The 25,113-nt window shown below is 39.9% G+C and overlaps 1 protein-coding gene across 5 annotated transcripts in view; it reads right to left on the reverse strand.

Annotated features, from left to right (window-relative positions):
* Positions 1–25,113, reverse strand: part of MBNL2 (muscleblind like splicing regulator 2) — a 106,557-nt gene that overhangs the window by 30,808 nt on the left and 50,636 nt on the right. For all 5 annotated transcript variants that reach the window (XM_030962718.1, XM_030962727.1, XM_030962692.1 and 2 more), the window contains exons 3-4: positions 3,477–3,641; positions 293–493 (exon numbers count right to left, since the gene is read on the reverse strand). In XM_030962718.1, coding sequence (XP_030818578.1) covers positions 293–493; positions 3,477–3,641 — 366 coding nt within the window. The remainder of the gene's footprint in view (positions 1–292; positions 494–3,476; positions 3,642–25,113) is intronic.

The raw sequence follows: 25,113 nt of genomic DNA on the forward strand, positions 1-25,113 counted from the left end.
GGGATGCCTTTACAGGCATGTATACCTGAGGTTTTTTGAGATGATGAACTTTACAAAAAAAGGAAAACTCATGTTGATGTCTGTGTATGACATATAAGCAAAAACACTACCTTAAAAATAACAGTGTTTAATTACCACTGGCAGCAAGCGCAGAAATCCTGCCTGGTTACAAGATTTTTATCTGTAGCAACTAAATTTAAGCTTCTCTTCTAAAACAACAGCAATACCCTCTAAGATCTCTCACACAGCCTAACAGAGAATGTGCCTCTAGTCACAATGGTGTCTACAGTACCTCCAGTTTATCAGTCCTGAGGAGTTTCTGGGTAGCAGTTGAACTGGGGACTGAAACCGGTGGACTTCCAGGAACAATGACAGGCGGCGTGGGTAGGATCTCAGTCGGGACTAAGCCAACTCCTGGTGTTACTGGCGTTAGGTAAGGAGCAAAGCTAATAGCCGTGTTCGTTCCTATTGTGGGACCCACTGGAAATGTGGGCTGGAAAAGGAAAACATACACCAAGGTGAAATAAAAACTCCTTAATCAATAGCTTACTAGTTGTTCTTTGCTTGCTGTTCTTTCTGGCACTGATTCATTTTCTTGCTGAAAAAACTTTAAACAGCTGGCAAAATACACAGCATCCTCTCTTCTTTTAATCACATAACACATTCCAGCAGTACATGAAGAACCACCTTTGTAACTCTATTATTGGAAAAGAGTCTGCAGATGCAAAGGAAGTCCTACATTGAACCTGAATCTGTGTGGAGGTCCAGCTTACATTGCAGGCTTATTTACACACCTAAATGTAGAAATAACATAGACTTTATTGCTTTTTCTCAATACCTGTTTTCCTTGGAAAAACAGGCTGTTTTTCAAAGTATTTAGATTTCATAGCTGAAGCGTTATTAACTATATTAAAGCCATATTTCTAGTAAGAGTACATATAATGAGCTCTTTGGCATGTAACTTCCAGTATGTTTGCATACTGTATTTTGCCACCTCCTGCAATTATATGTTACTGTGCCTCATACACTAAAAAAACTCAACTTCACAAACGTTTGTGTGCTCAGCTGTCACCAGTGGCAAGCAGAATAAATATTATAATCTCAGCTGGACACAATATTTAGAAAGGGATTATTCAAGCTTATATTAGTTCATCATATGAAAAACTTTGATTGGAGGGAATGATACGGGTCTAAAAATCTTGTTTTGTTTCTTCCTACAGTAAGCCAGTGAAGTCACGACCAGAAGAAAGAGCATTTGTGTGATGCTACAACAGCCGTGATGAGGCAGAATAGTGGGTCTGTTACCACCAGCTCCCCGGGGGTGAAGGCAGGACATCACCACGGTCACCTTATGCTCAGACCTGCAGAGTGCTTTAGTTCTGCAGAGCTGAGTACCCCGGAGAGTGAAGCTATAATGAGGAAAAACTATGTGGAAAAACAGGACACTGATCTCTGATCAGCTTTGTCAAAAATTAGGTTCCCAAATAAGCCAGCAGCTGGAAACACAATAGCACAACACTAAGACTTCAAAACACTTTAACAAAGGAGAAGTGTCTTTCTCGCTAAAGTGGCCTGCATGACATAAAGTATGTAGAAAATACACAAGAGAAAATACAGCAGCTAGAGGGCAGTTTTTTTCTTTTTTGTTTGTATTTAGTTTTCTTGGGATTTTTTTTGTCTTTGGAACCAATTACTAAATTATAAATGGATGTGACTTAGCAGCAATAAGATGCTCTGAGTATACAGATTAACCAGTATAACCAACTATACAGAAACAGCATCTAACTGCCCTTAAGAGTTAAAAATATATTATGCTGTGTTCTAATCAGTGATCAAATCTGCTTGATATCAAGCAACCCAGTTTATATGTCAAACATGAGCTAAACTCTGAAGAGCATAATAATGAACATTTATATGAAACAATGGTTTGACTATGTTGAAAACAGTATGTGTTATGTGAAATACAAATAACAGCTTTGTGTCAGATAAAATTTTATGAAAAAATCCACTTGTCAAATGACTTCTATGAAATTTTCTTTCACTTTTTATCCATTTGGTCAAGGCTGAGTCATCTTAATCTGGCAATTTGTGTGAGACAGACCGGGCATTTTTATCACAGCAATCAGTACAGAAGACATTATGTCAATGAAATTGTAAAGTTCAAATGATGAAATGGATGAGAAGAAAAAAGTATAATTTTGCCACTTCAATTTTTCACATAATATTAAGTGGTGGAATCTATTACTTCAGCAAAACTTTTTCTGGTGAAAACTCAAGCAGTAAATCCCCAGAAAATATCAAGACACATTAGGAGGCCAAGATCACCAGATACAATTTGATGAACATGTACCAGAAATTCAGGGAGTCCTGACACTCAATGCCCAATTCCACCTGACAGTAGATGTTTTGAGTATAAAAAGGCATTACTGAAAAAGTCATCTGGGGTGAGCTTCCTGTGACCAAATGCAGATGTCTTCTGCTTGAGATACCTACACTTGACTTCTGTGGCAGCCCATGGAAAGACAAAGGCACTTTGAAAACTAAATCATCTAATCCAAATGCTGATGTCTGGAACAAGCCAAGCAAATAGTAATTAGGAGTGCCTATGTCTTTTGATAAACTAAAAATGGACCTTGGAAACTCACTGCAGAAGTTGATGCCAACACTCCAGATGCCTCAAGTTAGAGAAAAAAATCCCACTCTAGCGGGATGCCTTACACTAGGAATTTAGATTGAAAGAACATCATTAGCAGCCACGTGTGAGAAGTTTAATTCAGATTACTTGCCAAACCATAGTTTAGAAGTCTGCTACACTGAGAAGCCCAACTGCAAGGACTGCCCAGAGCAACTGATCACTTCAGTGCATATCCAAAGATGCTGCTCATGCATGCCAGACTCTAGTTCTATATCACCTCCTGGGTATGAAGTGTCTCAGGCACCATATGAATCACCTTGAGACAAAACACTGAGTTTGTGAGCATGCACCACCAATTCTCTGTCTTATCCTCAGACACTTCAGACTTCAACAGAGTAAGAAAATGCTAATCATTAACCTTTGTTCCTGGTACTGGGATTAAATAGTATTTAAAGCCATTCAGACCCATAGACTCCTGAGAAACTTTGTGTTCCTACTCAAATTACTTACTAGCAAATTATTGTTATTATACAAATTTTCACCTCCAGAAGGATTAACAGGTAAAAATCTTGCAAACATGACATGAAATGAATTAAGGGGGCAAAAAAAGAGGAAAAAAAATGCAAATTATTATGGAATTAAAGAAAAATAAAACAAGTCTACAGCAACACTCCATTGCATCTTGAAATGCAAATATAAATGAGCATACCTCCAGCATCTTGACCATTCCTTAAATAACCAGACAGGGACTATTTTTATTTATACTATTTAGAGAACTTTTGCAGGTCAATAGAATCTTCAACTTTACTTACCATTAAGACCACCAGAGAAATATACTTACCACTGGCTGTAGTGGCGTCCCTGGAAACATGAACTGCATTTGCTGGGCGAGCATTGCTGCTGCAGTTTTTTGCTGGATTAAGTTGTTCCTGCCATTGATTTCCAGTTGAGTTTTTAAATGTGTTGGTGGATGAAGGTACTTGCAGTTCTCCCTTGTACAACGACCCTGGAAAAAGAAGTCACAGTAATCAGTCGGCCGCTTTTGATGATAGTTCAATACCTTTGGGCAAAATATTACATCATAAACTAAGCAAGAACTAATGAAACACAGGGTGTTTCCTGGGAACTATGCAAAGGGCTGAAAGGAGCTGATGGCCTTGAGCTCTGCCTCAGCCCACCATCTCTGATTGATCATTAAGGCTATTAGCCACAGGAAAAAAAAAAAGGAGAAAGGCTGTGAATCAGCATTTTCATTGTTAAGTACAGATCACTGCCATACAATTAATAATCTCAGAACTGTCCAGACTGCCTGAACTGCCTCTCATGACATCCTGGCTGAAGTATCTGGTGTTACCGTAACATAAAAGTTTTTTATTAAATGACATCACATGATGAACAACAAATTGAAACCTTCTTTAAGAGAAATGCAGCCTTATTAAAAATAATTGTGTGATCATGGCAGGGAGGATCTAAAATTGCCACTCACTGCTTGTGTTCTCTCATACATTCACCCTTATTCCAATTCACTGCCTTCCAGCCTCCTGTTTTTATTACATTGGCACAACTTTGAACTATTTCCATTCAAGTATAAAAGAAGTAAAGGTGGTACTTTTACAGCCTAAATTTAGAAGCAGTGCATGGTCCTAAATCTGAAGGTACACAGCAAAAGGACAGCTCCAATCAACATGAAAGGAGGAGTTTTTAGACAGTTACAAGAAAATAAGAGACTAAAAATATAGGTGGGCTGTCCTCTTGAGGTGGCTTGGGTAAGAGGAGATGGATGTACAAGCTGACCACAAACACAGGTAGAGCGGTGTAGGATGCACTGATATATTTTCCTCCAGAAAGGGAAATTGTAGGGTGCACCAGGAGGTTGTGCAGCTGCAGGGCAGGACCTGCTGAGATCAGAGGCTCCTTGATGACATGGCTCACAAACAATCACAGAGTTTTAAGAGCTGTGACTAGAGGGCCTAAAGCATTAGTCAAAGTGCATTGGATACACTCAGCCTGTTTAAGTTGTTTCCAAATTGAGATGTTTTTAAGAAGTGTTTTTTAAACTTCCCATTCACTGCTATTAGGGCTTTACTATTTGTAGACAAGCAGGAATATCCTTCTATAGTCAAGAAAGCATCCAGACATACACTGACTCTGTGTATTCACACACACACACTGCTACAAAACTTTCAATGGGCTTCAAATGTCCCAAAATGAGTGTTACTGTTATACTTTCGACTTAGACACCAAAACAGTGTGGATTCTGCCTCTAATTTGCTACAAGGACAGGAAGCTTCTCCTGTGTCGAGGCTGATGGGAATGCAAACAGCTATATCCACACTATTAAACTATTGAGAACAGCCCTTTCCTGAGCTGCCCCTGGCTGCCGTTGGGAGTATGCTAAATAGCAGAAGCCAGAAAATGCAAGAAAGCTAAAAATTTAAGAACAAGCAATGGTCTCAACACTGAGGAACAATGGTCTCAGTGCTGTTTTAACCTCCTAGTACAGTTGCAACCACTTTCAGGACATTAGGCCTTCCTTCTGTTGAGAGAATCACTAATGCTGCCTGATTTAATGAATTACACAAAAGGAACATTACTTTGTCAGCTGGCATGAGCAGAACCAGAAATAGCTGTGATTTGATGGACAAGAAAGAAAGCTGGCTCCTTCATCTGGGGGGAATGTGGCCTTTACCATCATAATGCTAAACTGGAGCAGATCCAGCACAGACAATGAGCATATGCTTTTTCGTTGGCTGATGAGGCCAACTGATTTAGACATTTTTAACTGATATCTATTTTGCCTTAGCCTATTTTGTATATCAATGGCTCCTAGAACAATCTAAAAATTAAAAAAAACAAAATCATATTAAACTACTGAGTCTGATGGAAATATCAACCTATGGAATAAGACCTTTTCCTTAAACAAGGACTAAGAGTGACTCTCAGGCACAGTGGCTTCTGAAGCACCTTAAACCTGAAGAGTGCCTTCAGCCAGACCTCCAGTCTTACCTCTGAAGGCACACAGCTACTATATACCATCACTTCAAGCTCCTCAAAGCAACCCACAGTGCACAAAAGATTGGTTATTTCTGAAAACTTTCAAAATAATCCAACCATACAGAAATGCACCGTCGTCTCTGAAGTTATTCATGTCTGTGCATCATTTACCAGTTCTTTGAGCTCCTGGTTAGCAATGAACGTACGTACTATAAAAGAGCTGTGTGGTCCCACCACGCTGCTATAGAAAGCCCTCTAAACAGATCAAGCCTTGTTGAAATTAAATGACCCAAAATAAACTGCAGTGGAATGAGCACTGAAAATAGTGAGTAAATTAATCCGCCCTCACTACCAAAATTAAATAAATTCTGAGACTGGCTTTTTTGCTTTTTGAACCCTTAATGGTAGCAGGAAAACATCTAGAGGAATTTTTCATTCCTTTCTTCCCATATGCTCCATTTCCCAGCTACTAATCACTGCACAAACAAAAATTCAAACCTGTAATATCATTTCAGTCAAATGATCCTGAAATTTTTTGTTTATTAAAAAGTCAAATACGAAGTCCAACTCACATGACAGCACATATCAACCAAAAACCAGAACAGGCAACTGTATACAACATGCAGGGGTATTCAATATATTGGCTGAGTCACCACCAATGAGTCCACTTTGTAAAAAACTACTATGCTAGAAGGCCACATCATCACAAATGCCGAGCCAAAAAGAGCTACTTTAACTTTCAGGTGCATCAATATCAAGTTTCTGGAGCAAGGCTTGCTTCATCTTAAAACCACAGCAGTTTAGGAGCTGTTCCACAGACATTCAGTCCCTCTAGCACAGGAGGCACAAACTCAGCAGGATAAGGCAGGCAGCAGGGAAAAATAATTGCTTCTTACAACTTTTAATCTGCTCCCAGATATGAGTCAGAGTCCTGAAACCAAGGGCACAGACAGGTTGGTTTGAAACTGGGTCCCTAGAAACTCCTGTCACCCATGAAGTGAAGGTTATCAACAAGCGCATCATAAGCGGTTGTGCACTTCCCATGGGAGTTCATGCAAAAAAATCACTGTCAATGAGCTGTCTCCTTATCTGCAATGGATAGGAACAACGAACAGACATCAGATCACATTCCCAGCAGTCTGTTACACCCCTCATCCTGGAAGGATGGTAGCTATCTCTGACCTTTTATTTCTCTGCCTTTGTCCTCTACAGCTGTCCAGCCTACTGCCCAGCACCCCATTTCAGGTAGGTAATGGAAAGTTTGAACAGAAAAACCACTTTTCTACTGCTAATTATCAGGACTAGAACATGCTGTGGTTTGCGTCAGGCTGTCTCACAGGTTTCCTTCTAGCAAAGCAGTGAGAGAGGCAAAGGGTGCATCGAGGAGCTGGGAACTCAAAGGATTTCGGTGCCCAACACCAGGGCACAGTAAAGAGAGGCTCCACTTCTGCAGGGGCAATGGTCTGGGGAGCTGCTGCCCGACCAGCTTAATTTCAAAAACACATCCCTTAACAAGCCATGTCACACCACTACCAACCACTGGCTTTTTTATTTAAATCAACAGATTTTCCCATTAAGAACAATAGGTAGTTTGTCTAAGATCAATGCCACAAGACAGCCCACAGACTAGAGTATATTAAAAAGTTAGATATGTGCTTAGAATTTTACATTTCAAATAAGCAAAATGAGGCGAATGTAGAAGTAACACCCCATAACTTTGCATGTTAACACATGCGAAGGATCCACATAGGGATCCATTTCCTGTCTTTTAATATTTCATAAATTCACAACTTCTTTCAGTATTTTACTCTTGCTCTAATAGTAACAATAACAATAATTAATTCAAGCTTGGGAATTACTTATGTATGATAATGAATTACCTTTTACTTATTAAAATTATCTTTCATAAAAGTAATATGTTTGAACAGAAAAAAAAAGGCAAAACAATGTTTCTTCTATCTCTTAAGGCAAGAATCAACTGGAGCTTCCAGAATTATTTTGCTCAGGTACAGAATTTCAGACAATTTATTGATGCTATTAGTGGGAGATAACAGAGCATGACTCCCCCTACTCACAGCACACTGTTAAAAAACAGGTTACCCAATGAGAAGCAGAAAGTAGGAGGCCTGCTGCCTTGCAGGCATCTGTCCCTTGTTTCAAATCTCGCTCCTCAGGGTGCTTCCAGCTGCCCCTACTCAACTCTCTGTAAACTCCCAGCTTCCTACTGTACCCCTCCCTTCTTCCTTCTCCTCCAGAGCACCCTCCCACCTCTCCTAACTATAGCCCAGAAAACCACTCACAGGATAATTATAACAGGCTGGAGCCGTGCGTGTCCCGAGGAGCCGGCCAAGGCGCGCACGCTGCTGGCACACCGCGCTCGGGACACGCTTAGTGCCTGCTCCTGCCTTCTCCTTAATTGGGTAAAACTTTGCATCTACCTTCTACCCAGACACTGATTTTTGCATAACCAGTAAGAATTTGAAGATATGTCTTTGAGATGTCTGCTTCTAGCAGCTTTGCTTGAAACTGGCTATATTGTTCAGAAGTTATTAGGGTGAGAGGATGATGCTGGTAAAAATATGGACAGTGCATTTATGCAAAACCTGTTTCCTTAAGAAAACAAGCTAGACCTAAAATGCAGATGAAATTGTATGAACTCTCAAGACTGAATTGCAGTCTAATGAGAAAAGAAGAAAAGTAAATGACTTGCAAGACATAAATGGTTTTAGAAGGCATCTGAGCGACTCGCTCTACAAGGGAAAAGAAGATTTTCTGGTTTCCAGATAGACACTATGAGATCTAAACATTTGCTGGAGTTAGAAAAGACATACACAAATTTTTAAAAAGTAATAATCACCTAATGCCACAACTATTCCTCCCACTCAAAAAAAAAAACTTTTGCAATTTTCTGCATGGCTTGCACATGCCTGTAAAGATCAGAAGACGTTTTAAAACAGTAATGCCTTTGCAGCTGTGGGCATGCTGCTTAGCTAAACATTGCCTACTGAAAGTATTACACACTGCCACAACCCCAGCAGAGTGGGAGCTAGCACAGGCCACTGTCCAGGGTGGTGGCAGAACATGGCAAGAATAGCCACAAAGACAGCAGTGTCAGCAGCAGGGGTGGTACCTAAGGCATAAACACTTCTTTGGAAGAGTTTCTGTCAACAGAAAAAACTGTTTTTTTTGGGATTCCCCCTCAGCAGTCTCTCAGCAAATTCTGTTTGGGAACATGTGTGGCCTCACCCAATCAATTAAAAAATTTCAGTATTACATAAACCAGGAACTTTTCAATAGTGATAATCCTGTGCTCCCTGAGGCTAAAAATAGACCCAGCCAATAGGAGGGCAGGTATTCTAAGATACTTAAGCTTCTGCTCCTATGCATAGACAGCCACACTAACTCTACCAGACCAAAACTTCCAGTTCAGAAGTTATTTTTCAAATGCAGAAATATCAAAAAGGAAAAAAAAAAAAACAATAAAGAAAACACTGTGTGTTCATACGCAGAGAGGGATGATTGCTCTTGTTCTACAGGATTTGAATGCATGCATTTCCCTACATATTTCAGTACATGAGAGTGCAATCACCAATGGCAATTTCAACAGCCATTGAAAACCCTCAGACTCCAGTTTGGACTGAATTCAAAAGCATTTCCATCTACCATCACAATCCATAAACTCAGTTTTCCTATGCAGGTCAGTCTGCTTCCTAAGTTCACTCAGGAAGTAAAAAACCAGACACCACGGCTCCATTAAAGTATTCCCTTTGCACTTGCAGTGAATATGCACCACCTCACACAATCTGTAGGACTACACATGCTCACAGAGTTATGCATATGTCCAAGGACTTAGGGGATTTAGTTAAGCCTTAAGAATGACTAGCCAGAGATTTTAAAAAATGTAATGTAGCATTTTATTTCTTCCTTAAGGCATACCAAAAAAAAATTCAATTTTTTTTCATTTTGCATAATTTCACATCTAGAGTACATTGCCTTGCAAACATGTATGCTTATGAAAACACTTTTTTTTTACCCTAAGCAGAATTTTACATAATTTCATAGAAATAAATAGAGATCAGAATAATATATCTTGAAAATGGGGCACACTTGATCTATTTGTGAAATTGAAAAATAATTCAAAAGGACCAAAATGTACTACTAATAGAAATATTAAGCTTTTGATGGTGAGTTCAAATACCTCAGACTTTACAGTTTGTCATACATCTTATAAACACAAAGACCTAAAGGAAAAAGTGTTTTTCAAAACAACACAAGGATCTCTTATATTACACTTGAAATGGTTCAGCTCTTGGATCTGTTTTCCTAGAAAAAAAAAAACTAGACAAAAGCTACCCACAAAAACAACTTAAAACCAACTTTGAAACATTGCTGAGAACTTAGTTCTGTATTTATAAAGCCACCTTGCAAGTCCACCCACCAAAGTTAGTGAGTGTGCATACATATTTATATGCACCTACACACTTCCGTTCCAAGAAAAAGTAGAAGGCAAATTCACTTTCCTACTTTAAGGTAGAAAAGAAAGAAGGAAAAAAAATTCTCAGGTGACTTCAGTCTGATTCAGTTTCCAGCTAGCTAAGAAAACCCATTAGCTACTCTTTTAATGACTTCAATTTTTTGTAAGCTGGTAAAATAAAAATGATCATTTTATTCATAAAAGTAGAGAACAAGAACTGCCTGTAACTGACAGAAAAAATAGAAAAATATTGAACAAAAATGGAAGCCTTACAAAAAGATGGAATGTCTAAATGATGTAAGAGTCTTACCACTAAAGACTTAATAGGAGATATTTATTTAAATGGAAAAAGACAAAATGTTCTACTGAAGAGCACATTTGCAATGCACAAAGAGCTCTGAGTCTCTCAAGATGCTCTTTCAAACAAATGTTGAGCATAGCTATAGAGAATGGTTTAATAATTTCCCTTGCAATATCAAGGGAAGCGTACTCAATATTAAATTGCTCAGAAGACAAAGAAGTCAGGCAGATATGGCAGACTCAAAAAAAAAACCCACTTACAAAATTCTAAGTTGTTTGACAAACATCCTCAAGATTATTCTAACAAATAAGAAGAACACTCAGACAAAGAGACAACAGTTTAATATCAATTTATTTTATTTCTGTGTTTACTGCCTGGAAAATAATTTGAGAATAATAGGGTAATAGAGATTATCTCTTTCCAAATTATCTAGCTCTTTTTGTTTTCCTTTTCCCATTCCTCCCCCTTCACTGGCACTCAAAATCAACCAGTAATTTTTATCTTAGCATCCTTTGGCTACCAGCATCTATCAGCAGTACATCACAAGCAACTGTGGACAATGGACAATCCTTGAAATAAGTCTTCTCTCTAATTCACACAGACAACTTCCAGGGAATGGGAGGCAGCAAACAGGTAGTAAAAGGGAAAAACCCAACAGAATGAACATAAAGAAAGTGGAGGCAAGCATAACCTTATTTAGATAAAATTCCTCAGATGTTTGATTTCTATTACATGGGTGGTGAGAGTCTCCACACGGTGTGAAGCTGCCTTGTGCAGGTCTCCAACACAGCTCCCCTGTGGGAGGACTGGATGCAGCCTGCCACAGGACTCAAGATGGTTTCAAAAGCAGAGCAGTGATTTAAGCCCTCCAACTCTGCCCAGCCAGAGAAGTCAACATATGCACTGATTCCTGCATTACAGAAAAAAATGCATTATAGAAAAAAATGTCTAAAACCTTTATAGAGTCTCAGAATAGAGCATTACACATAGTTAACTGATAGCTGGGCAGCTCTCACACATCTGCTCATCTCCAGGATTGAGTGTTTTTGTGGAAGACAGAGGAGAGATGTGTAAATTGCGGGCTGGACCATACAGTAAGACAAGGTGACACAGAATTTTGCTGGTAAACAACATACTACACCATTACATTTAACTTGACTGAACAGTAAAAGAAGATAAGAGCTTGATAAGAGGCAATTTCTCTTCAAATTTTCTCAGTATCTCAAGAGCAGACAAAAGTAGCCATTTCAGAATTAATAACAGCAAAGAGAGGTAAGTTGCTTGGCTGCAGGGCAGATGGCAAGAGAAAAAGTAACAGTGGTGTAGCAGAGCAGCAAACCACCGAACAAGAAGATGGGTACGGCACAGCACCACTTCCTGACATACCCCTTTCCCTACCTCCTCTCCAGTTCCCATAAAAACATTCAAGCAGACATGTGCTGACTTTAATGCAAGCTTGCTCATATGAACAGGACTGAGATTAAATTCCCTTGCTTTGGAAACACCACTTTGCAGTGATAAGGTAGGCAAGGGTAACTGCAGAACTGACAGTCAAGCCCTGAGACACCTTATTTCTCTCTCAGTGGCCCGTAAAGGAAAGGCACTGTGGCTCAGCACACAGACTTCACCCTCCAATGCCCATAGCACATATCCTCCACCATATCCAGGTTAGAAAAGAAATAGTGAGTACTGGGGAGAGGTCTTTGCTGATGGGATACCCAAAAGACCAAAGGATGAACAGCCCAGCCAAGACCAGGCAATCGGCTTGTGGGCCGGCAATGGTTCCCTCAGCAACACACCAGGTATCTTAACACACCTCAGGAAAACCCATAAAATCCATGTGGCATCAAGAATGAGCAGAAGATATGCCTTGGCATTGAGGAGCCTGGTTGACTGGATCAGAGAGAAAATGGGAGTAGAGCGCTATAAAAGTGACTCCATTGGCTTCCTACAGCAATTCACCTGGAAGTCTTGAGAAGGTGCTTCATTTGTGAGTTGCAGTGAATGAAATGTGACCTGGAAAAGGCCCATTATTTGGAATAGTGTCACCATATGGAAAAGGTCATCAGTATGATGTACCAAGTGCCCATACTAAGGGATCCACTGGCGTACTACAGAGAAGGGCAGACTTAATGAACACCAGAAGCAAGTGACTGCCTTGGGCACCAGTATGCCACAGCCCCCAGCTCTCAAGCAGGATGCCCAGCAGCCCTGAACTGCTACCAGGTGACCTGGCATGTCATTGGTAAGCCCTTGTGCTGCTCCTTGGGAATATGCTTTCACTCCAGCCAGGCCACCCTGCACCCCTCTATTTGTTGGGGATCTTAGCCCAGCTGGGGCTTCCTGGGACTCTTCCCTGTTTCACAGCCAATCATTTTGTAAACAAATGGAAAAAGCAAGGGCCAAGTTAAACACACAGATGGCCAAGGACACCTTACATAACTGCAGAGGTGAAAAGTACAGAGTCTTGTCCCTCTGCAGAGGAGGAGTGTTTACCCACTCCCAGTGGCAGCGCTGGCACCGCAGCTGCGTTATTAATAAATCATTGGCCTTGCTCCTAGGACCAGCCAGCAAGGGCTGGAGTCTGACACCATCCATCAGCTCTCAACTGATTGGAAGGTTCCTGCGAACAAAAAGAAATTAAAGAAACAAACACCTAAAAATGAATATACATGCATTTTCAAGGAAGAATCACACATAAAATCCTCTTTCATTTTTGTAACTGCTGAGAAGCAGCAAACAAATTATTGACATTAAAAGACACCATATCTCTGTGGGGCTGCCTACAGAGAGAATCAAGTGTACCTTGAAAAGCCAAGGGGAAATAGGGCACCTTTCCTCACCTTTTCTATACCCAGTTCATGCTCCTCCTCTTCTGGGAACTGGTTTCTTAACATCATGAAACATTTTAGTTTCCGTCTTTTCTCGCAGTCTGACACACCTTGAATTTCCCTCCTCAGGAAATGGGGAAAACACTACTACTAGCAAGAGAGGCAGTGAGACCCCTGCTCTGAAGCAGCAGGACATAAGAGTTAGCAGTGAGAAATACCCAGAGAATCAACAAACTAAATCAGCTTTAAAAAAAAAGGAGGGGGGGGGGGGAGAAAGAACAATGGTAAAAGGTTCATAAACTCAGGCAAGAGGAAAGAATGAAGCCCTGGCATTCCAGTAAGCTAAACCTCCCCTCCACCCCCTTTTCTCTTTGCTAAAAGGCTTTCTAGCCCCTTCCACCAGGTATTAGGAAGATTCCAGAAGATCTAGCAAAAATAGTAAGAAATATAATGCAGTTACATTTATCTGAAATGGTAGCTTACAGAATTAGGCAGTTAAATCATGGTTTTGAGAAAAGATAAGACACATTAGGATGTCTTATTACTTTCCCTGAATACTATATTCATTCCAGTACTAGAATATGGGATTGTGGTCTCGAGAGTGCTTATACCTTCTCAATACTGTGTTGAAGGAGCAGATAATTATTCTCTTCCTTAAGACAGATTCAGCACTGACTAAATAAAATTCTAGGTTAATTTCAAATTAAAATAATGCCTCTAGGTTTTCCGATGCATATATCCATGACTTTGGGAGGAACACACACACTAGACTCTCTAGCGTTTATTATATAGCAATGACATTGGAATACCGTGATAATCTCCATGGTACCTGTCTTCATCAGTAAAAGCAGTGACACCAACCTCAATCACATGACTACATCTACTATTTTGCACAGCCTTTTCCACACAGCAAATAGGCAGTCAAATGGTATTTCTTTTAACCCTGACAGTCAGTGGTCAATACTCCAACACGTGTTCACTTACCTCCTGGCCTGAATGCAAGCTACTCACTCCCTTTTGAGCCTATGCATAGGGCTGGCTCTATAGGATCACATTAGAAATGGCTCCGTTAAAATTATTAATGGATTTCTCAGTCTTCTTGTAATACTAGATAGCATTACTCCCACTCTATGCAGAATAAACTGAGACCAAATATGGTTAAACAGTTGAGAAATACCTGCAGTTTTTGGCTGCAGGTGTCTGTCCTCCTTTCACTTTGCTGTTGCATCCATGTGGCACATGCAAATGCCTCACTAGACACCCACTGCCCTTGGGATTTGGGAGTCCACCCACCTCATGGCTAGCAGCTATGATGCTAGTTTCAGGGACCCACTCACTGGTTTCCAGAGGAAGAGGTAAACTCCTGACTAAGAGCCCATCTCCTGCTAACTCTGCCACTGCCTGCCTCTTGCTGCACCAGCACTGTTTGGGTGGAGACCTGACCCTCCATGTGCCATCTCACACTGAGGCACAGGGAAATACAGGGCTGGAAGAGAGCATGCACTAATGTTGCCTGGACAGCACATCTCCAACACATTTTCCTCAACTCTTGGCTCCTACCCACTTCACCTGGCCAAACCCACACCTTGCCCCCTCTCTCTCCATTTCCTCACTTTCAGCCTCTTCCCTGTTCCTGGCACCAGCGCCTGACACCACACAGAGCTGTGTCATTGGTCTGAAAACAGCTGAGTGTATGTGGAACCTGCCTGCCTGCACACAGCCTCTGCCAGGCGTGCATGGACAGTGAGGTTTCACACTTGCAAAATGACCAAATTTGAGTGAAATTTCACAAAAATAGCAGAAGGTGAATTATTGATATCAGAGCAACAGTTGTGGTGCTGGATCTCAAGGTTCAGCTATAAACAATGAGAAATCAAGTTTATTATTCAGCCAGTTTAAAAAAAGTGGAAGGAAAACCAAGGTGTTTACATCTTAACTGTTTTTCAAAGATGGCTGAAGTGTTTCACCAAAACTTTAAATAAACACTCTGAGTCAGTAATTGAAATGTTTCAGCCCAGATAATTGCATTTTGAGAGACTTAGAAACCACAGAAAAGGAGGATATTATTTGGAAAGTGGTGGGGAAGATTAAATCCAGGTGATGATGATGGCACACTGTTTGTTGGTAATAAAACACTCATGTGTGCCTCATCAACATGCCTGACCAAAAGCTAATGATCACAGCAACCCCAAGCATTTATGGAGCAATAAAAGTATTTAAGCACAATGGCAGTAAGCAAAATATTCATGTTAAAAATGAAATCTGATGGACAATTCATCCAGAAATAGTTTAATACAAGCAGCTGTTATACGTTCAAAGCTGATGCTCTCCACTGACAGAATAAAGAGTCACCAAACAGCATTTTGGAGAATATAATGCTATAAGCACATGAACATAATTTCAAGGCAAACACTTTGTTCTACTTTAAATTGCATTGAAAGGAATCATGTACCAGTGTACCAATACTTTCCAGCGTCACAGCAAACTCACAGTGATTTATACAGAAAGCAAAGAGTAATGACTTGAATTGACCCATTTGACTTGAACAAGGACTACTTTAATTTGTTTTCTTCAGCATTTTGAAGATTATACCTTCCCACCTCTAACTCTTAGCAGGGAAAAGAAGTTCATCAAGTATTAACAGCTATAACATCTAGTATGACATGTGCAAACTCACTTGGCAAAAGGAACCACTTTTGTTTACTCGTTCTTCCTTTCCCCTAAAGTTTCTATGGGAGACAAGCAAGCTGCAGCGCAACAGTGGCCAATTGACAACTTTCAATGTTCTATCTTCTGGAAGCCTTCACAGGTTTGGCACCATGCTCCTCTGTTTCTCCGGAGAAACTCAGGGCTTGAAATACTGTTTTGCAAACAGGAACCAAAGTACAACATAATTTATGACTTTCCTTTGTGGGTAAAGTGTTTTCACTGCCCGCATCTTATCTGAGTAGGAGTCACAAGACAGAGATTCCCATCAAATCTCTTTTTGTCAAATGTTTCCTTTTGTTCGGGTGCTGGGAGGGAAGAGGCAGGACGCGGTCAGGAGCCAACAGCCCAGCCAAGGCTTCCGTCACTGCTTTTTATGCCAAAGTGACAACAACAACCAAGTGAGAAGCTCTAAGGGAAGATTATACCACCCTCTCCCTCTCTGCTCCCAAGCAGGAACAGAGAGACCAGAAGTGCTGAGAACTTTCCTCTCTGGAGCAGGAAGGAAAAGACCACAACCACCAAGACCTCAAAACTGCACGCAGACTTTGAGAAGGCACTCGGCTCATCACCTGGCCTGGTAGTGTGGCTGAACCATGTTTCATTGCTCCCAGGAGACTCATTCATCACAGCTACTTTAGAGAATATTTAGAATACATATTCTTTATAAATGTCACAAGGCTGAAGAATACATTAAACTAAAACTCTACAAACCAAAACAAAGTTTTATGCAAGAAAAAAATGTATAATGATCTTATGCTTTCCACAAGAGTGGCTCTTTCACAGCCAGAACCCCTTCAGTATTTGTTTCTATATTCTATTCATCTGATATGCACATCATAAAGTAATTACGATAATTGTGGCATGTCAGATTCAACCTAAAGGACATACAGGTTAGAATGCAGTATGGTTAGAAATGTTACTCATAATTGAAACCATCTTGATTCAGATTTTTCAAAAAGCCTTTGTAATTGCAGCCAGTCTGGAAAAGAATTATTTAAATGGCCAATTCAGTGTTTTTTCCCATCCTGCTGCTTTTCAGCAAAGAAAAATTGTGATGGATGGGTTCCATTCATCAGGAGAAATAGTCAAAATATGAGATCACTAACCAGCAACTAGACAGGGTTTAGTCAACTCCCTTGTTTAATCACTGGGGATTCAGTGTCTGGATGGAGGGAGGGTGCGAGGGAGTTTAGAGGATTCTTCAATTTAATAGTAACATATTAAAAAAAGTTTAAAACATTATAACCATTCAAACCAGGCTGTAGTAGCCTATTTCCAGCAGAGCAGAGAAAGGGACTCTCTCAATCAACAGTGACTGCATGAAAGTTGGCGTATGTAGCAATAACAGCTATTTTGGCACGTTAGCAAGACAAAGTCTAGAGTTAGGTCTTTGTCAAGTGCAATCTAAAATCATGCCCAAAAGACACAGTTCTTGATACTCTCATTTATCTCCCACCACTCATTCACAGGGCAGCTTATAAAATATTAGTCTTCAGGCTATTAAATCCGTACACTATACTACTTAGCAAATAAATAAAACAATAAAAGCCAAAGGAAGTTGTCAGATGTGTTTTCACATCTTCAGGCCAGTCTTGGGGGCACATAGGCTGCTCTGTAGGGTAAGAGGGCATCAAAAAACACAGTACGGGAACTCATTAGGGATCCTCTAGATGACCTGTGAGACAGATGGAGCATCTTCCTATGAGGGCAAAGCTCTGACCCAGGGCACTGCTGGGATTGTGAGCACACAGGTAAAAGATGGAGGAGTTTGGGAGGACTGCACTCATTTTCCTTCATTGGTAGGCAAGCCAAATGCTACAGAATCCATGGATGATATATATAGGCAGACCAATCACATACAAACAGCTTTATAAAGAGTACCTCTACTTCTCTAAAAATATGGCTTCTGACACAGAGATGGCTTTGGAAATAAGTTAAACATGAAGGCACCCCAGGCACGCCGTTATTAGCTTTACAATTATAGAGTTTCCTTTGGTTTTAGATTTTTAGATACCTTTAAAGCAGACTGATTACCTTGTATCTTGCCTTCCTACAAAACATATTGTGGAATATAGTAAATAATCTCAGTCTTCCTTGACAACTTCACAAGAAAGGATTAAACTGCCAATGGGGGGAAAGTACTTTAATTAATTTAAAATCAACACTAAGATTACAGAAGTGCTGTTAACATTTTTTTAAGGAAATTGTCTCCTTCAATACTTATCAACAGGATTTTAATTTATTTTACTTTACCATCCCACACAGAAAACCCAGTGTTTTGTCAGCGAGTATGTATCTGAATTCTTCTCACCAATGGTCGTTTCAGCCTTAAAGCTTTACTGAATAGAAAATACCAAATCAGCTTTAAAAGTCAGCTGTGCTTTCAGAAGAAGAAACATAGTGAATTTTAAAGGTATGAAGGCCTCAGCAGAAGGTTCATCATATCTACAGCCACCCACCATACTGTAGACCATGTCTTATTCATTTTCCCATACTATAATCCTGAGAACAATGAAAGAGAGACAGTAAAGAATGGAGATGCATGCCTGAAGGACTCCTTTGGCTGGCTATATTTAACAAATGAAGTGTTCAGTTTTAACTAGTTAAAGAACATTTGATTAGCATATCACAGAAACCAAAGAAAAGGTAAGAGCTATGAAAAACCTTTTCAAACATCAAACAGAAATGAAACAAGCTTATAAATAGAGTTGCCTGCAAGCAAACAATTTCTGGAATGTACTGGGGGAAGCAAGGGAGAATCCCACAACAAAGAAGATTGTAAAAGCCAACCCAGTTTAACAAGTGGAATTACCAGTTTGGAGACTGCGGGGAAACAATGCAAAAACACCAGCGAGTCTGATACAAAGAACTTTTCTCAGCATTTAATAAAAAACCACCAACATAAAGGCAAATTGCTAGGCAATTAAACATGGCTCTTCGGAAATGCAAAGTCTTACACAGACTTGGTTAACTACTCATGGAGTACTAGAATTAATGAGGAATTGCAGCTCTCTTGGCATAAAGCTGAACAATTTCAGACACATCTGATCACAGTCGGAAAATGTTAAGCTACTTGAGTACCAGACAACAATTTATATATCATCAAACAGCTGTCTGCCAATTTATCATCTACTTGCAGACACAAGAGATGATAACTTGTAACGATTTCAAAACCATGATTCCAACACTTTAAATCTATCTTTTATGTTTGTTGTTAAAAACAAAGTCACCCATACACGCTAGACCCTAGATGATGACGCATTTTTCAGATCTCTGACTGCAGCTAGGAGGATGATGACAACCCTGCTATGATGAAAATGTGGTGGTTGCCACTGCTCTCCAATACCCTTAAAACCCCCACAAACCCCTTCAGGCTATAGAAGAGTACAGGTAATTGAGATTTTTCAGTCTGGAAGCGAGAGACTCACTTTGCAACATTTCCCCATGCCCATGCATGGCCCAAGCAGGCATCATGGCTCATGGATCCAAGCAGCAAGCTGGTGAAGTCCCTCAGCTCTTTGACACCACACAAATACTCAACATGCCCAGCTCTCACTGCCTCTTCCCACAGCAGGATTATCCAGGATGGCCCTGAGTAGCCGTGCTGAGAGGTGTGGGATTGCTGGTGCTGGCTACAAACCAATGCCCATCTCTGAGGAATCAGCAGAAAAGCCAGCAACCCAACCCAACCCAACCCCCCTTACCTTAGCACTGGCAGTTCCCACAAAACATGAGGTGAGCCAGCTTGGACTTGTGTGTTCAAATAATTAGCTACATAAGCACCTATTTAATGGACTTCAGATAAACATCGTCTTACATTTGGAAAGGTAATTTATATACAAAACAAACTGCATCCAGTCTTGTCTTCTGATTGTGTTCATGAACAGATCAGGGACTAACACTGATACCCCTACATCTCTTTCGCTGACGTATAATTAGGAAAAAAATAAATTCCTAATCCAAAAGTTTAATTTTTTTCTTTGTTTAAACCCAAAATAAAAAGATGTGTAGGCATTCCTTAAAATGAAAATGCTTCAAGGACAGTGGAGTCAGATAAAAATATATTGCCTGTTGGCTACTGCACCATCACCAGAGAAGTGAAAATTGCTATTCCAAGTACTACAGCCAGGAAGTATTTAGGACAGCTATTCAGCCAACTTTAACTAACTCCTAAGCAACAAGTCAACAAAGCCCAGTATCTGTAAATGCTCTGACAATTTAAAACAAAGAAAGGGTGAGGGTTTGCAACATTTCTGGTTCCTTTTAAGAATATAAAAAAGAACATAAAGGCAGAAGGTGAATGCATCATGCAATAAAACTTCAGTTAAGTAAAAAACATTAACCTTCTTGAAAATAATTAAATCAGATGAAGATGTACTTCATTACAAAATCCATCAATGATGATAAAATGGGTAAAAAGTACAGTGAGAGTAAAGTAGAAGTTTTACTTTGGTGTCTAAATGTAGAAATTGGTTGAAAATTCTGGGAACACATATCCTAATCTTAATAAAACTTTCATATTTACATATGGTCAAATAAGCAAGTAAAATTAATGCCCAGAAATCCTTTCAGATTTGTCTCTCAAGTTCTCATTGTATGACTATTTTCCTTAGTCCAGTGCCATTAACAACAGCCACATTTGGATTCACTGCATCATACCACAAACGCATTGATGAGTTCAGTGGTACATAAATTTGAAATAGCAAAAAAATTAATATCATAAGGCACTTGAGTTCACATTTCTGTCTGCTTCTTAAAAAACCCAACCAAACAACAACAACAACAACAACATAACCACTAACTTCTTATTACATTTAACTATCAAAATTAATGTTAGAACTTTCAAAAAGAAGTGTGAAAGATTCTGGCTGTGGGCCCTTATAGTTTTGCGAAGCTGACTAATTAATAAAATATTTACCACTGACACTTTTGATATGGTGTTAGGGAATTTGGACACCTCCTCTCACCCAGTTTTCTCCTATTCCCCTTCCTGAGCAGTGGCAACAACAGCTACCAAGACTGAGGCAGATATTGCTCCCCTCTGTCACCCTGTATTTTCCTCAGGAGTGCAAACTGGGGTAGCTGTCCTCTTTCTCTGCTGTTGTGGTCTCCAGCTCTTCTCAAACATCCAGATTTTTTGTGAGTCACTTGCTTTGTTACAACACATGCTCATTGCCTCTGCACTCAACAGAAGGTTACAATTAGGAACACTTCTGTAATTACTCAGATGAGCTGTTGTACACCTCTGAATTTGTCTTCATACTCTCGAGAGCAAACCGCAGACTCTGCTTCTCAAGAGCCACTGCAGCTGCATACAAGTAAATAAATAGAAATCTTTTTTTTTTGACAAATGCTTCAGCATTTAAGAAAATAAAACAGCTGTACTGTGTTAGACCAAGGTCCATCAAGCCCAGTATCCTGTTTCCAAAAGCAGTCAGCAGCAGATGCCTAGGGAGTAGTATAAGAACAAGGAAACTATTTAATGATATATATTGAAAATATTTTTCACATATTCTTGATGGAAAACAGAGATGGAATTTTGACACAAGAGGGGAAAAAAGCAAAAGAAAACAAGGAGTCCAACACACACACCCTTTGCAAAAGCATGAAACATTCCTTTCAAAATAAAAAGAGAACTGAGAGGAAGATAAATCTTACAGATTTCCTTCTTTTTTCTTTTTTTTTTTAAAGAAGTCCTCAGGAGCAAGAAAAAACCAGTAACTTGCTTGCTATTCAAAAAAACAGTGTAAGTACATATTGATGCACATCACTGGCCAGCTAATTTTAAAGAACCCTTGACTATCAGTGTCAATGGCTTTTTTCTCTTGTGAAAGGGCCCTCATGGAAACCTACTGGTAGGCATTCACATCATGAAATCCCAGACAAGAGCTCCAAAACAATTAAAATTAATGGATTTATAAAGACAGCTTCAAAAAGTATATACCTCAGCCAGAGGGAAAGCCTGCTCCACTTAATTCTCTGGGTCAGACAAGAACCATTGAGGCACTAAACTGGAAATAGGCAAACCAGGCTGCACTTAAAAAAGTACACAAAGTGTGGGGACAGTGAAGTGCTCCATGAAATCAACCAGAGGTTTACAGTTGGCTTATTGAATATGGGATCAGTTGCAGAAGTCATCCATGGGGACACAGGCTGGAGGGGCTATGAAATCAGAGATGCAGAAACCAACTACTTTGATTACACCGTCAAGCTTCGCATCTCCAGGACACCAGATCCATGGTTTTTAGACCTGTGTTTTTCAGAAGCTCCAGCTAAGCTAATGAAATGTGGTGATGACTCTTGATTATTTGGGAATGGGAAGACAGAAGCATCAGGGTATGACAGAAGATGATGAACTTGAAATTCAGAGAGCAAGAATCAGCATGAAAGAACAGAACGTATCTAGGATGTGACATGAGCCCCACCCACAAGTGCAGACATAGACTGGAAGGTGTGCAGCTTTAACCTGGAGAGGGAGTTGGCCATGGCAGAAGAGAACGTCATGGATGCTTTGATCAGCTGCTGCCTGACAGTGTGACAGGTGTGACAAACCACGGAAAAAGCAATCACAGCCCCAGGGATGTATCAAACAATGACTGCTGGGGAAAGGCAGCAAGGGTTCTCCCTGTCCTGCGGCAACTCTACCTGCAGTGCCACACATGACTGGTCACCAATGTCCAAATCAGCTTGGCTAGACCTAAAGCAGGCATGGGTGAGGGCTGCCAGGTGACTCAGGGAAAGGAAAACCTGTTTTAGAAACACAGAAACAGAGTGTAGAGGGGTTTTTTGACTGAGTTAAACACAGGCTGAGGAGAGGTAAGTACTAAACATTTCATGTGTATATCTATATGTATGTATGTGAGCTATGCATTCATGGACTCCAAGGTGCACAATAAGTTGTGTCAGAGATGCAGCTTTTTCCGGATATTTTAAAATATTCTCATTTTTTTAACAAGTGAGTCCTGACAGGCACGCTCTCTGTTTCCAAGATGATCTATAAATATTACCCAAAGAAAGACATGCAAATACAAAAGTTGGTCTGTTTTTTCCCAGCTATGTTAGCACATCTAATAGAAAGGTTTGACTCTCCTTACTAACCTTGAACGGCTTAGTAATTTTTCCTACTTCTGAAAGAAGAAGAGAGGGTAAGCAAAAAAAAACCAAACCAACCCCCCCCAAGTTGCATCCTTTTCACAAAGGAGAAAACAAAGGGGCAGTGTTGTTAAACAATTTGCTCCAAATAACAAAGAACATAATGTCAAAAACCATCACTTAAAAAACATCTTCTAATACCCAAGGTTATCTATGACGCAAGTGCTTATTATGACTTGTAGACTGAAGACTGACTATTTCAGCTCAAAACAGGCAGATTCAGGTGTTTTGCAAGAGAGGTGTGTTGAAATATAAGATGGATATCTTCTCATTTACTACTCATAAATTTTAAGATTAATATGAGAGAAAGCCAGTCATTGCCAATTATAACTAAGATTTACAAATACTGTAAACGTTACACAGATTTTCAAGAGGTTTGCGCTGCCTCATCAGGCAAATGGAGCCTTAAACAGACAACAGAAAAAAGTATCACCTTTAGGAAACTGTAATTACATAAAATTGAAGCACATCCTCTCCACATTCTTTGGGGAAGGGAAAGCATGCTAAAGTTGCTGTATTTATACTGATAAATTATGGTTATCTAATTAAACTAGGTTTTTAATTAGACACAGTGCGCACATAAGAAATGCAAAATTAAAAAAAAATCAAACTAAATTTTAATAATGATCCTGCAGATAACATATCAGAAAGTTTCAGCCTTCCATTTGGATCACTTGAGGGCTTTTTTTTCATTTTCTTTGTCTATAGTTGCACAGTAAATTTTTTCCATATGATAATGCTGCTCTCAAGCCAGTCTGAACGAAGAAGCCAAACCTGAGAACATGCACTACCATCTAAACATCCTCATAACAACACCAGTATTCCCATGCTCTCTGTACCTGCTGGGTTTTTCATCATGCCAGGAAACAATGAGTTTAGAGAGAAGGTTGCCTTGCATCACACGCAACAGCAGCACATCTGTCCACAGCTTTCCCCTTTCTCTGTGCCTGCTGTATTCTGTGGAATTTCACTGAAAAACCAACACAGTTTTCCAAACCGTGCTGTCCTCTCTGCAGCCTTCTGCTGGTATGCACAGAGGTCCAGAGCACCAGAGTCTACTGCTAGGCATTGCGACCTCACCAGTGTCAATCTCTCTTCCTTTGAACTGCTCTAATCACATCTCATTTCAAGCCATAAATCCACTTGAGATCCCAAGGACGCTCGAAACAACACAACCTGTTAGGTATAAGCAGTTAATTAACTTCTGTTGAACTGAACCAAAAATCAATTTGCTACCATTTCTTTATGGCTTCTAAAGACGCTACACATTTATTAACTTATTGCACAACTTTTTAATTTGATATTTCCACATCTGTACTAATGAGTTGATCCACTATATAGAATTTGGCCACATATAGATATATTATGAATTAATTAACCTTCAGTTGCTACTTAATTAGCCAGTGATAACATTTCTCATTTCACATTAAAAACTTTGCTGGCTACTTTCACACCCCTGATTCTCACATGCATTGCTGAGATGCACAGCTGCTTTATAGCAAATCAAAGCACACCAAGATACAGCTGACACAAATCACAGTGGATCTTTTTGCAACATCTAGGACTGAAAGGCAAATCACTAATTAGAAAGAACAGCCTTATTTAATTACCTAATAATAAATTCCCTTGCTTGTTAAACACATTACATATATTGTAACAGCTGGCATACTGAAGTTTCTGATAAGGCAAAACCTGCTTATAGTACTGTTGGTACTTTAGAAAGCTGGATAAATGGGATATTTAATAGTAGTACTCATTTAAAACACTGTCTACAGGTCCAACAGTAGAGGATTTAAACTATACTGCAACAATATCAAGGCTGGGTGAAGAAAATAAAGAGTCACCATCTCTTACACCAGCCCTGAGTGATGCAGAAGACCAGCTTACTCCTGCAGGATACAGGAGCAACCCTGGAGGCCTGCTGCCCCAAAACCAAAATGAGACGCTATGAGCTTAGGACAAAACAGCATATGGTTCTTACATAAAACACAGTCACCTTTATTTCCAGGACAGTATT

The sequence above is a fragment of the Camarhynchus parvulus genome, chromosome 1 (assembly GCF_901933205.1).
Source record: "Camarhynchus parvulus chromosome 1, STF_HiC, whole genome shotgun sequence".
NCBI classification, from domain to species: Eukaryota; Metazoa; Chordata; class Aves; order Passeriformes; family Thraupidae; genus Camarhynchus; species Camarhynchus parvulus.